This window comes from Ochotona princeps, unplaced genomic scaffold (genome assembly GCF_030435755.1).
Source record: "Ochotona princeps isolate mOchPri1 unplaced genomic scaffold, mOchPri1.hap1 HAP1_SCAFFOLD_453, whole genome shotgun sequence".
NCBI lineage: Eukaryota > Metazoa > Chordata > Mammalia > Lagomorpha > Ochotonidae > Ochotona > Ochotona princeps.
The window spans coordinates 18,469-32,286 of NW_026701762.1; the positions used below are offsets into that span (position 1 = coordinate 18,469).

Below are 13,818 nucleotides of genomic sequence, written 5' to 3' on the forward strand. Positions count from 1 at the left end.
GCCCCAGTGCGTGGAGCCCTGCACCTGCATGGGAAACGCGAGAGAAGCCCCTGGCTCCGGATCCCCTCAGCCCCAGCCACTGCAGGCATTTAAGGAGGGAGCCGGCCGGTCTTTCTCTTTTCTCCATAAATCTGCCTTTCCAATAAGTAAAGGTTTTTTTAAAAAAATAAATAAATAAAATAGTTGTACCAAAAACAAAACCCACACATTTAATTTTACTTTTTGAACAAACTTTCTACTGTTTCACTCCTCAGACGGGCCAGGCTGAACTCCAGGAGCCAGGAGCTTCCTCCGGGTCTCCCACGCGGGTGGGCCGTCCTCCACTGCTTTCCTGGGCCACAGGCAGGGAGCTGGATGGGAAGTGGGGCACCAGGACACGAACCCTGCGCCCACGTGTGAAGCCAGCTTTGTCGACCCTGAGGGGCCCAGTCACAAACACAGCAGGCTCGAGGCCCGCCCTCCATGTGCCGTCCATGGCTCACGCAGCGCGGCTTACAGCATGTCTCTGTCCCCGGGGTGGCCTCGCTTCAGCTCCAGCCTCGCAGGACAGAGCTCCTGTTTCGTTTTACCTTAGCCCGTCGTGGGAGGACGCTGCGCGGCAGCCTCAGCCCTGGGCGCTAACCCCTGGGCAGCCGGCGCCTGCAGACATGCCATCCGCCCTGGAGGCGGCCCTTGCCTGCTCTGGGATGCTGTCTTTCTTTCCTTTTTCAAAGATGATTGATCAATTGAAACAGTGGCACGAGGAGACGGGCGAGATCTTCCATCCACTCATCCATTCCGCAGAAGTCCACGCTGCCAGGGCTGTGCCCAGAGGCCGCCCGGGACTCCCGGCTGTGGGGACACGGACACACCCTTGGTCACTGCAGCCACTGCCCAACCAGGGCCACGCGACCACACCGAGGTAGGGAGTGGCCACCACTGCCCTTCCTACCCCAGTGGACAGAGCCTCCTCCCAGCGGGCTCAGACCACAGGTCACACCGGCTGTCATGGTCATCTTCCAGGCGATGCCCACCCCGCTGGCCACATCCCCCCTCCTGAGGGGACTCCGTCTGCCCCCGGACCGGGTCTACCGGCCCTGGGCACTGAGCAGGCCACGCAGATGCCCGGGCGATCCTACGGGCACGCAAACCAAGCTGGGGCGCCTCGGCCTGTGCCCAGGGCAGGTGAGGCGGGCAGCTGCCCCGAGGGCCCCACGCGGCCACGCCAGCAGGACGAGGCCCGCCCGAGGCCGCGCCGCACGAGGTCTGAGGGCCAGCTCCGGGCGGCAGGCGACCGGGAAGGTTCTGGAAGCGTGCGCGGCCCGATAACGCCGCCTCCTGGGGCAGCCAGCTGGCGGGTGCCGCCGGGGCTGACGGCCAGAACCCGCGGCCCGAGGCGGGGCTCCCGGCACGCCGCGCGTCCGACCCTCGCCTTCGCCGCCGCGCCAGGTTTGTCCCTTTTCCCCCTCAAGCTTTCCATCGCGCGCAGACCCGCGGCGCATGCGCAGTGTCCGCGGTTGCCAGGGTTACCACCGAGTTTCCCGGGACTCAGCGGGGCCCGACCCCGAGCCCGCCTCTTTCGCTCTGTGGTTGGTGGCCGTTGGTGTCCGTCAAGGCGGCGGCCGCCTGCCATTGGGCGACGGCGGGTTTCGCTCGCGGGGTCCCGGGGGAGCGGGCATCGCGGCGCTGGTCGAGGCGGCGGGGCCCGGGCGTCCGAGTGCGCGGCCGCTGCGGCGAGCCCCGATGGTCCCGGATGAGAGGCCGGACGGCGGCCGGCTGCAGGCGGCCGGCAGCGCCGGCGAGGTGGGCGTGGGACTCCCTGGGGCGCTCCGCGGCTCGGCGCGGCCCGGCTGGGCAGGGGGCGTCCAGGCCGGGAGACCCTCGGCAGGCGCTGGGCCCTCCCGGGCCGAGCTCTGTCCGCGGAGTGCTGGGGAGCTGGGGTCCAGCTGCCGCAGCCGCGGGCTGCCGAGCCCTCCTGGGCGTGGGATGTGGCTCGGCCTGGCCCCGCGGCCCCCCTCGGGTCCCTCCCCGAGATGCCGAGTGTGGGAGGGACAGAGACCCGTGGGGTCCTCGTGCGAGAGCGGCCAGAGAGCTTTGGGTCGGGACTGCTGAGCGGGGCGGCTGCTGGATGTGTGCCCCGCGCCGGCTGCCGCCCGGGAATCGCTGCAGGGACCATCCGCGGAGGCCTCTGTGGACGCTGCGGCCTGACCACAGCACCCTGGGGTTCGGCCATTGGAAGAGCAGGTGGGGGAGCGTGCAGCAGCCAGCTGGGGACAGCAGGGTCCCAAGCTCAGGTCTGGGGACAGCAGGGTCCCAAGCTCAGGTCTGGGGACAGCAGGACCCCGCCCCTGAGCTCTGAGGACCAGCCCCCAGTCCTGGACCAGAGCCTGCAGACACGGGCTCTGCAGTGCCAGAGTTTCCTGGGATGCGGAGGAGTGCGGGGCAGGGGATTTGCCGTGGCCCTCCCCTGGTCTCCAGCTCTCGGGCAGGTCAGCTCAAGGTTCCTGCGCCTGACTGGACGCCTGTGCTCGGAGAGCACACCGCTGCCAGGGCCCGGGCAGGCAGGGCGTCCTGTGCCCTAAGCTGTCGCTCACACTGGCGTCCCAGCGCCCTGCTACGGCTCTGGGAAGCAGTGTAGAATGGCTCCCACATGAGGAACGGGCCAGCCCCAGCTATTCAGGAATAAACCAGTGGATAGAAGTGATGAGATAAACTTTGAAGCCTAAGGATTGTGGACCTGGCCATGGTGCTGGGGTCCCAGAACACCTGCCCTGGGAGATCTTAGAGCTCCGTGTCCTCAGAGGTCCCTAGCGCCAGGCAGGGGTCAGGTAGAGCGTCAGGCGGAGGGTCCCCCCACCCTCTGTTCCTGTCAGACCTTGGGGCGGGGCGGGAATGAGGCGGCCCAGGATGGAAAGCGTGGGCCAGGGCTCAGGAGGAGGCTTGGGGGATGGGGACTGGCTGGCTCTGGTGGCCATCCCACGGCCTGGCCCCCGCTGTGCCTCAGGGATGGGGGTGCAGTTTGTCTCCGTGTCGCCCCCTGGCCCTGCCCCTGTGTGCCACACCTGGCCAGCACAGCCCTTTTTTCTCCTAGAGCAGGACACTGGGCACAGGAGGCTGCCACCGGTGTCCGCTGCCTCCCCACCCTCCTGGCAGGGTCACTCGGCCCAGGACAACAGGCCACTGCCCAGCATGCCCACCACCCATTTCAGGCCAGAGCTCTGCCGAGGGACGTGGCAGGAGGGGAGGCTTTGGCTGTGACCCCCTCTTTCCTTGTGGACTCCCCATCTCACAGAGCCCTGGGGCAGGTGGCCGTGTAGCCCCCCGGACCTTCCTCTGGGCACCCCCGAGGGTCACTGGAGGTCCCTGCCCCCCAGGCCCTCATCTTTCTTTCTTTTTTTTTTTTTTAAAGATTTATTTATTTTATTACAGCCAGATATACATAGAGGAGGAGAGACAGAGAGAAAGATCTTCCGTCCGATGATTCACTCCCCAAGTGAGCCACAACGGGCCGATGCGCGCCGATCCGAAGCGTGGAACCTGGAACCTGTTCCGGGTCTCCCACGCGGGTGCAGGGTCCCAATGCATTGGGCCGTCCTCGACTGCTTTCCCAGGCCACAAGCAGGGAGCTGGATGGGAAGTGGAGCTGCTGGGATTAGAACCGGTGCCCATATGGGATCCCGGGGCTTTCAAGGCGAGGACTTTAGCTGCTAGGCCACGCCGCCGGGCCTGGCCCTCATCTTTCTTGACTGATGGCCCCTGAGCTGGCCCTGGAGGATTCATACTGAGGTGGGGAGCTGTCCTGAGTCAGCAGACAGCCCTGTGTTGCCAGCAGGCGGCCAGCGTCACCACGTGCATGCTGTCAGGCAAGGCAGCCTCCTGCTGGCTGCATGGTGGGCACCCCTGAGGAAGGAACCTTCTGAGATGAGATGGCCCTGCCACCAGCTCCTGGACTGGGGCAGACCCCAACTCCACAGCCTTGGGTGCCTGGCAGTGCTGGGAGGAAGCGCAGGGTCACCCCCTCTGCCCAAGAGGAGCCGGGGCTTTCAGGGCCGGCCGGGGATGCTGGCTCGGAGACCCGTGGCCCATCTCACCACGCAGCCACTGGGGGTCCACATCCCTGTGGCAGACCCCGAGCCTCCGTGGGCCCTGGCACAAGAGGCTGGCTTCCTGGAGGGTGGGCTGGGGTGGGCGGCAGGGTGGCTGAGGGGGAAGGGGCTGGGCACCTATGCACTGCCCACTGACAGGGACAGGCTCTGTGGTCCTCACAGGACTGTGGGTCCCCAATTGAGACGCAGACCTGCAGGGCCCGGATCCACCAGCAGATGGAAAAGGAGCTGCAGCTGCGTGCAGGTGCCGAGAACCTGTACCGGTGAGGAAGGACAGGCACAGGGCACAGACTGCCCACGGCCAGCGGGGGGACGGGTGGGTATGGGTGCCGAGAACCTGTACCGGTGAGGAAGGACAGGCACAGGGCACAGACTGCCCACGCCAGCGGGGGGACAAACAGATGAGCAGGTGCTGGGACAGGCTGTGGAACCCTAGCTCAGCCTTCCTTGAGGCCCCAGGCCCTGAGGCAGACACAGTGGAGTGGGTCTAACTGCCGCCTACCTGCAGTGCAGTAGGGAGGGCTCCCCCGGAGGGGCTGGGGACCCCACAACTGAGCATCAACCCCACAGGGCCACCAGCAACAGCCGGGTCCGAGAGTCGGCGGCCCTCGAGCTCAGCCGCGTGAACTACAGCCTGCAGCTGCGGAAGGAGGAGCTGCAGGAGCTGAGCCGCAGCCCTGACGCCGCCTGGCCCAGCAGGTGAGGGCTCAGGAGTGGGTGGTGGGTGCCCAGGGGCGCTGCTGTGCAGTAGGCCCACCTGTGCCTCTGGTCCTAGTCCTGGCATCGCTGGCTCCATGATCCCGCTGGGCCTGAAGGAAACCAAGCAGCTGGACTGGGCCACACCCCTGCAGGTAGTTCACTGACACGGCCTGCCCCGACTCGGACCTGCTGCTCTGTGCTGCAGCCTCTCCTGGAGCCAGTGAGGCCCAGGGGAGGCCAGGGCTGTCCTAGGGTTGGCCAGAACCTGCCCTCCCTCCCTCCCGCCATGGACAGCACCCCCTGCTCACCATGGAGTCCACCAGGGGCCTGCATGCAGAAGGCAGGGGCGTCCTAGCCCACAGCCACACTCATTGTATAGGTGGCCAGCTGGCTGAGGCGGACCCTGCCCCTTGTGCCAGGAGCTGATCTCGGGGCACTTCGGGGAGGATGGTGCCTCGTACACAGTGGAGATCCAGGAGCTGGAGCGCCTGCGACAGGTGGGTGTGATAGGCCAGGTTAGGCCCGGCTCCCAGGGCCTGTGTGAGTGGGGGCTCCTGCCCGCAGGCCTCACGGACCCCGAGCCGGGATGAGGCGGGTCTGGAGCTGCTGGCCGCCTACTACCAGCAGCTGTGCCTCCTGGATGCCCACTTCTGCACGCCCGCCCGGAGCCTGGGGCCCGTCTTCCACTGGAAAGGGCCAGTCTGTGTGGCGCTGGGACAGGCTAAGGACCATGCCTGATCCGCCCCTCCCTCTAGGTATGACTCTCTTACGGGGCTCCCAGCCCAGCAGTGGGCACTGGCCTTCGAGAAGGGCAGTGTGCTCTTCAACATGGGCGCCCTCCACACCCAGATCGGGGCGGGCCAGGACCGCAGCTGCACCCGGGGTGCCCAACTGGCTCATCAGGGCTTCCAGAATGCTGCGGGTGAGGCAGGGCCAGGAGTGGGTGGCCAGGTGGTCCTGTGCACTCCCCACACCTGCAGGGTGCTGGGCAGCCCTGTGAGCACCCCTCCCCCCTCCTGCAGGGACCTTCAGCGTCCTGAGGGCCAACTTCTCCCAGGCACCCAGCCCGGACATGAGCGCTGCCTGCCTGTGCACCCTGGAGGGGCTCATGGCTGCCCAGGCCCAGGAGTGCGCCTTCGAGGGCCTCTTGCTGGCCAGCCCTGCAGCCCACCATGACCAGTTGGCCCAGGAGGCCGCCCAGGTGAGGCCTGGCAGCCACTGGGAAAAAAAACCAGAGCTGGCCCCACGTCCCTCGTTCCGGTGTGCTCACCTGCAGGTGGCTGCAGAATACAGGCGCGTGCACGGAGCCTTGGCGCAGGCGCCCGCCGGCAGCTGCCTCCCCGCCTCCTGGACAGCACTTGTGCAGGTCAAGGCTGAGCACTTCAGGGCCCTGGCCCACTACCACGCGGCCCTCAGCCACTGTGCCCGTGAGTACCCTCCTGAAGCCCGTGCCGCCTGCCCAGGCCGGGCATCGGCTCACAGTCCCTCTGTCCCCCAGCGGCCGCTCAGGGAGCTCCCCCGCCCCGCGCGCTGATCCTGCCCACGGAGCCCGAGGAGCCCCAGCGGCTGGGTGAGCACTGGAGGATGGGACGGGCGGTGGGGCCTGGGGTGGGCAGGCTCAATCCCCGTGTCCCCTAGCCCCTCCCAGTGGCCTGGCCCAGCCACTTCTCAGGCCCACCAGGGCAGGTGTGATGGTGTCATGCCCACGCAGCCAAGGCCCACCTGCGGCGTGCCATCCTGGGCCACGAGGAGGCGCTGCGGCTGCACAGGCTCGGCAGGCCCCGCGCCGTGGACCTGCTGCAAGCAGCCATTACCCACGCCCTGCGGGCTCCCTGGCCCGCTACACGCAGCTGGACCGTGAGGACGACTTCTGTGAGGTCGCTGAGTCCCCCGACATCCCGCGTGAGTGGGCAGTGCCTTGAGGACGGCAGGGGTGGGCTGAGGACGGCAAGCCCTGGTCTACAGGTGTCCCAGAGTCAGCGTGGGCCCTGTCCACTTTCAGCTAAGATCCAGCAGAAGCCAGAGGTCAGGATCCCCAGCCTGGCCAGGGTCAAGGTGACTGACACTTCTACCGCCTGGTGCCCCCGACTGCCCCACCAGGCCACTGATCACTGTCCCCCACATCCCAGGGACCCCTGTCGGTATTCTCAGTCAAGAACCGATGGCGGCTGGTGGGGCTCGTTCACCTGAGCCACGGAGAGGAGGGCTTCGGCCTCACGCTGCGGGGAGACTCGCCCGTCCTGGTCGCCGCTGTGGTTCCCAGTGGCCGGGCTGCGGTAAGGCGCCCACGGGCTGCACTGTGGGCATAGGAGGCATGCAGACACAGCTCACAGTCCCTGCACCCGCAGGCGGCCAACCTGAAGCAGGGCGACTGCATTGTGGCCGTGAACGGGCAGCCCTGCAAGTGGTGGATACACACGGAGGTGGCGGCGCGGCTGCGGGCTATGGGCAATGCCGGCGCCAGCCTGCAGGTGGTAACCCCACTGCCTGGCCCCGCGTCACTGGCCGCGGTGAGCCCTGCCCCCCGGCAGGCCACACTCCCTCACCCTGCCCCCCAGGATGCCCACAGACTCCCCCCACAGCGGGCCACAGTGCTGAGCAAGGTCCCTGGCCCACAGGGGGACCAGCCACCGGCCCAGGCAAGGATCCCAGAGGACCAAGGTGGAGAACCAACCCCTGCCCAGGCCAGCCCCCACCGCCGCCTTGGCTGGAACCGCCTGGCCAAGCGGGGCAAGAGAGCGCCTCCCCAGCCCCGCGCCCCACCCTAGAGCTCAGGACGCCCCCCCACGCCCTCGTAACCTCACAGCCCCCTCCCCAGGGGCCACCAATAAAGAGGATGGGACCTCCCAAGCCTGCATGCAAAGCTGGGGGCCACGGCCACCTGCCTGTCCTGAGGCGCCCTCCCTCTGTCGCCTGGAGTGTCTCCCTCAGGACCCCACCTCCCTGCTGCCCCCACTCTGGCTGCATGTCCAGCTGCGTTGGGCAGAGACCCACAGGCCAAGCTTCTCCTGGGGCCAGGTGACAAGGCTGGACTGCCTCAGGTGTCCTTTCTGCCCTGGCCCCTCTGTGGAGCAAACACTGAGGGGCGGGGGCCGGGTCCCAGCATCCTCCACCCTCCAGGGCTGCCCTGCACTGCTGAGGCCCGTCATGCCCACACCTGGTGCACCACAGGGCTGCCAGGACCAGAGCCCTCGGCACCCTCAGCCGCAGAGCAGGCAACTCCAGGTCCACATGAGCTCGGCCCCCAATGAGCTCCCCCAAAGGTAGAGCTGGTCACCCACCCTGGAGGGCCCGGGCCCAGCGCACTCACCCCTGTGTGTGCCAAGAAGGGCCTGTGGCAGCAGCCGGTATCCCAGCACTGAGGAGCGTGACTGGGACTGCACGTGCAGGCTGCCAGCACACTGCTGGGGCCTGTTCAGGACAGCAAGGCTCCTTAGTCCTGTCCAGAGCGTGCCCTGGGCTCGGCCATCACAGGCTGGCTCCACAGACAGCTGGGTGCACCTGCCCCCTCCCAGGGCCCTGGTCACCCTCACCTCCAGCCTCTGCCCATAGCACAGCGGCCTTTCTCGGTGCTGCTTCTGCACTGCCCCGGCCACCGGGGCTCATCCCATAATGTGAGGTGCAGCCCCAGGGCTGCCAGCTCACCCTCAAGTACACGCGGTGGCCTGTGGTGGCTCCCTCCGTCCACCGAGATGACTCGAGCCATGCCAAGGGCATAGACGCAGGTCGCTGGAGCATAGCTGTGCCCTCTCCTGCTGGGGGGCCAGCCTGGACCCAGCCTACCAGGTGGTGCCTACCCAGGCCCTGGGGCTGCCCCATACAGGCCTGGGCGGTCATCCCCTCAGGCAGCTCCCAAGACACCTGCCCACACTGGGGTGGTGGCTGTGTGCCCAGCCCGGCCCACTCAGTCCACCCCTCCCTCCTCAGGCGCAATGAGCCTGTTTCCTTCTGCTTTGCTGACAGAGGCTGCAAACGAGCACAGCTGGTCAGAGCTCAATGGGGCGGGCACCACCTGCAGCCCAGGCAGGATGGCCAGTGCAGCTGCTGTCTGTGGGCTGGGCGCTAGGAGCTGCTACTGCTTGCAGGCCCAAGGGCAGAACAGCTGGGCAACGGAGCCCTGGGCTTGGCCGGGTTTCCTGGCCCTGAGTCCACTCTGATCCCTCTGCCTCCAGGTGTGAGGGCGAGGCAGGATCTATCCTCAGTGCTGCCAAGCCCAGGAGAGGACACCAGGCCAGGGCATGGCCCCTACCAGGTGCCCATTAAGAAGGCTCTGAGCTTGGACCCAGTCCTTGTGCCCAGGTGCCAGCCCCTGGCAGGGAGGAACGCAGGTGAGCCTGAACCCACAGTGAGGATGGCACGTGGGCACTGAGGTTAGCACAAGGATGCCACAGGGCTCTGGCCCTGCTGGTGGGCAGCCTGGGTGTCCAGGGTAGGGGCATTCCCCCCCCATGTGACCACAGGCTCATAGTCCTATCAGTCACAGCCGATCCACCACACAGCCTGGCCATCCCAGCTGCCCAGCACACAGTCAGCACACAGCCTGGCCATCCCAGTTGCCCAGCACACAGTCAGCACACAGCCTGGCCGTCCCAGCTGCCCAGCACACAGTCAGTCAGCACACAGCCTGGCCATCCCAGCTGCCCAGCACACAGTCAGCACACAGCCTGGCCATCCCAGCTGCCCAGCACACAGTCAGTCAGCACACAGCCCACCTAGCACAACCTGCAGAGACGGTTCCCCAGTGGGAGTAGGACCAGGCAGGCGGTGAGCAGTCCCACCCGGCCATCGGCCTCCTGCTCGGCTCAGGCCTCCCCAGGGCTAGGGAGCAGCCGCAGCATGGCTCCTCCACCTGCTGACGTCAACACCACTCCCTCCCGCTGGTGCTGAGTCAGCTTTAGTCTCCCCTCTTGCTACTGACCTCCTGGTCTGTGCGCTCTGCCCCCTGCGATGATGTCATCACCCCCGTGGTGCCCCAGCCTGGTCCCCACCTTCCCTAGTACCCAGGCCCCTGGCAGGGTGGGGAGTAGGGGCATGCCCAGGGCGTCCTTTGGGAAGCTGTGGGGCCCATGGAGAGGGGGTGTGGCTGCCCCAGGCCAGAGGGAACAGGAGGGCCCAGGGCCTCGGCAGGGTGCCTCGCCTGGGCTGGACTCAAACCCGCAGTCCTGGTGGTGTGGCCAGCCAGAGTCAGCCCGCTCGGCCCGCTCCCCCACACAGGCCTGGAGAAGCCGCCTGCTGAGTGGCTGAGCTACACGGTGACTGCGCATTCACAGTGGTCATTGTGCCTGGCTGCAGCCTAGACGTGGACTTGGAGATCAAGCAGGCCAGCTCAGGTTGAAGGGCGCGTCCAGTCAGCAGGAAGGGAGGTCAGCTGGGGCGAGATTAGCTCTCTGCCCCTCCCCCCAGCACCTCTCTGCCCTCCCCCAGCACCACCTCTCTGCCCTCCCCCAGCACCTCTCTGCCCTCCCCCAGCACCACCTCTCTGCCCTCCCCCAGCACCTCTCTGCCCTCCCCCAGCACCACCTCTCTGCCCTCCCCCAGCACCACCTCTCTGCCCTCCCCCAGCACCTCTCTGCCCCTCCCCCAGCACCTCTCTGCCCTCCCCCACCACCTCTCTGCCCTCCCCCAGCACCACCTCTCTGCCCTCCCCCAGCATCACCTCTCTGCCCTCCCCCAGCACCACCTCTCTGCCCTCCCCCAGCACCACCTCTCTGCCCTCCCCCAGCACCACTTCTCTGCCCCTCCCCCAGCACCACTTCTCTGCCCCTCCCCCAGCGCCTCTCTGCCGCTCCCCCAGCACCACCTCTCTGCCCTCCCCCAGCACCTCTCTGCCCTCCCCCAGCACCACCTCTCTGCCCTCCCCCACCACCTCTCTGCCCTCCCCCACCACCTCTCTGCCCCTCCCCCACCACCTCTCTGCCCCTCCCCCACCACCTCTCTGCCCTCCCCCAGCACCACCTCTCTGCCCCTCCCCCAGCACCTCTCTGCCCTCCCCCAGCACCACCTCTCTGCCCTCCCCCAGCACCTCTCTGCCCCTCCCCCACCACCTCTCTGCCCTCCCCCACCACCTCTCTGCCCTCCCCCAGCACCACCTCTCTGCCCCTCCCCCAGCACCACCTCTCTGCCCCTCCCCCAGCATCACCTCTCTGCCGCTCCCCCAGCACCTCTGTTCCCCAACAGGGGGCTCCCCTGAGCCCCTGCCCACTGTGGGGCTTCTGGTCTGCCCAGTCTGTGCCCTGCCCAATGGGTGGAGTGGTCGACTCCCCCCGGCACCACCTGGTGCCCCCCTCACCCAGCTGTTCACCCACTCACACATCATTCATTCACCCTCTCATTGGTTTCCTGCATCTGCCCCCCTTCCCCGCTGGCTGGGGCATGTCCCCCCAGGAGGGTGGGAGTGGAGTGGGGGATCTCACCAACTCCCAGCCCACCCTGGGGGTGCCTGCTCCCAGAAGGGGGTCCCGCTGGGGCACTGTGGGGATGGTGCAAGGGGTCAGCTGGCGGGGGGCTGCAGGATGAGGCAGCCAGCTGCGGCTGTGGTTTCCCAGGAGAGCCCTCCCTCCTGATCTGCGGCTGACCTGCCCCAGCCACCCCCCGCTTGAAGTCTGGACCGCCCCCGCAACCCCAGCCTGCTCTTCTGTCCTCCGGAGGCCACAGCTCCTCTCCTTCAGGCCGCATGGGACCACAGTGGGGGGCCTGCCCCCAGGCCCCGGGCAGCCCAGCGCCCCTCACCAACTGAGCCAGTCTTCAGCCTCCCACATCAACTGAGCGGGTCTTCTGACCCAGCATGCCACCCCGGGGAGCAGGGGAGGGTTGTAGACCTGAGCCAGCAGCTGCACCAGGCCTGATGGCCAGCGGGTAACCCCTGCCCAGCAGGGTGAGCTCCTGGGGGACACACAGGCAGGCCTGGCAGGGCAGCTGAGGGCTGTGTAGGGCCCCATCCCCTCCCCTTGGGGTGCACACACTTCCTGCAGACTCAAGGCTCCCTTGGGGCCTGGGTCTGCCCCTGCACCTCTCTCCTTACCCATGGAGCCCAGGGCAGTGTGGGTGAGGGGGTGCTGGGAGGGGTCCCCACTCCGACCGCAGCTGTCACCCATCCTGGAACAAGCACCTTTGTCCACCTGTGATGGACGACCAGTGGCTTCCCTGCTTAGTAAAGAACTACGGGCAGGCTGGACCAAGAACCCTGCTCCAGGGCCGGCGGGGTCCCTGCTGTCACCCGAGAGCCCAGGGCAGCGCAGAACCAGAGCCTGGCATCCTGGTGGCCGCGGGGGTGTGGCTGGGGCGGCGATGGGGCGTGGCTGGGGCGGCTCCAACTCGAGCCATTTCATAGAGTGGTCTGTGTCTTCAGAAGTTTTCGCATTCCCCCTTAACACCCACACCTTCTTCTCAGCCCTGCCGCTAAACAGCTGAAAGCCCCCAGGCCGGCCCTGTCCACACTGCTGGGCGCTGACTCAGCATCCCCCGACGCCATGAGGAGGACGTGGCTGCCGGAGTCCACCAGGACCTCCTCTGTGCCTGTCGGAGCCTGGGAATTGGCCTGTGCCCCTCCCAGGCCCCGTGTCCCCGAGCTGACTGCCCTGCGCTGGGGGACCCGGGCTCCCCAGTTCTGCTGCTTGCCTACCCCACAGGCGCCTCTGTGCTCGCTCCCTCCTCCACCGCTGCCCGGGTTGGCTGAGGGTCTGGCCAGGCCCAGTGTCACCCCTTCCCTGCGGGTGGCCAAGCTGGGCCTGCTGGCTCTCCTGCCCCCAATCGGGGGAGGGGGAGGCCCTAGACTCAGGCCTCCCCTCTCTCCCTGGGCAGGGGTGTCTGGCTAGGCCCCGGGCACCTGGGCAGGACGCAGCTAGGGGCCTCCAGGGACCGAGCTACGACAGCACACAGAACCCAGGGGAGCCTCGCCTTCCCCTGGTCACTCCCCACAGGCCCATGGCTGCTGGGAGCTGCTGGGAACCCTGGCGCACGCAGGGCTTAAGGATGGATAGGCTCTCAGCAGCTGGGGCTACTCAGGCCTTTAGCTCAACCATGATACCTCGTGTAGTGTGAGCGGATCCCGTGTGGAGTGAGTAGGTCCCACGTGGCGCCTGACTTGGGCATCCCAGGAAGGTCCACTCTCTCCTTTGCAATCAGAGTGGCCTGGGCTCCTGTCGGGAGCTGGCTGCCCCGAGGCCGCTGCCAAACAGAAAAGCTCTTCCAGCCAAGCTGGGCCCCAGGGCTGAGGGAGGCCCTGCCCACGCCTGCCACTCCCACAGCTCCTCTCCCCACCTGCCCCGTCCACAGGTTAATGTGGAAAGGGCCGTGGCCAGACCAGCCATTCACTTACTGCTGTCTGCTTCCTGAGTCAAAGGCCTTATCGAGGTGCCACTGCCCTCCCTGCCAGCTGGCTGGACAACACTGTCACTAAAGAGACTGCTGAGCTGGGGCCGCTGGGCTATGCTGGGGCTGGGGTCTCCTGTCGGGGCTGTGAGGGCAGGGAGCGAGTGGGCAGTGGCTTCAGCCCCCAGCAGGACAGTGTTCGGGCACCTGCCGGTCGAAAGACGTAAGGCTACCGCTGACTGTCCCAGGGGTCTGTGTGGACCCAGGCCACATGCAGACAACACCTAGACCCGGGCATTGCAGCAGAGAGGGGTGGGTGCCCCCCATCTGTGCCAGCCTGGTCAATCACCCAAGAACCTTGATGATGGGAACAGCTTTGGGAACGCTGGGCTGGCCCACAGCTCTGCCTGGCAGCCGGCCACCACGCCACACGTGTGCACACCCACGGTCAGGCAGGCCTTCTCCCAGCCCAGAGTCTTCAGGGGCCACGAACAGCCAGGATTGGACTCCCAGTTCCCAAGATTCCAGAACTGCCCAGAGGAGTGGCGGGGGGTGCGCTGGCTTCAGAGAGTTTGCCTCCGCTGCCCAGTCTGTTCCATCAGTGACGGCAGCACTCCGGTCCTGGGAGCGACCCCAGCTGAGGGGTGTGGGGCACAGGCTGCTGCGGAAGCCACAAGAGGCTGCTGGGCAACCCCAGACCTGGGGCCGCTGGGCCCGCACGCTT

General features: G+C 67.1%; 1 protein-coding gene across 1 annotated transcript; it reads left to right on the forward strand.

The window, feature by feature from the left end:
* The first annotated feature begins 1,537 nt into the window (after window positions 1–1,537).
* RHPN1 (rhophilin Rho GTPase binding protein 1) lies at window positions 1,538–7,621 on the forward strand. Its single transcript, XM_058659970.1, is given in 16 exon segments — window positions 1,538–1,782; window positions 4,248–4,348; window positions 4,656–4,784; window positions 4,861–4,936; window positions 5,204–5,281; window positions 5,349–5,706; window positions 5,807–5,985; window positions 6,061–6,226; window positions 6,229–6,354; window positions 6,496–6,609; window positions 6,612–6,686; window positions 6,787–6,825; window positions 6,828–6,862; window positions 6,914–7,060; window positions 7,133–7,294; window positions 7,403–7,621. Coding segments are annotated over 16 exon segments (1,995 nt in total). The 5' UTR covers window positions 1,538–1,722; the 3' UTR covers window positions 7,553–7,621.
* The last annotated feature ends 6,197 nt before the right edge of the window (window positions 7,622–13,818 follow it).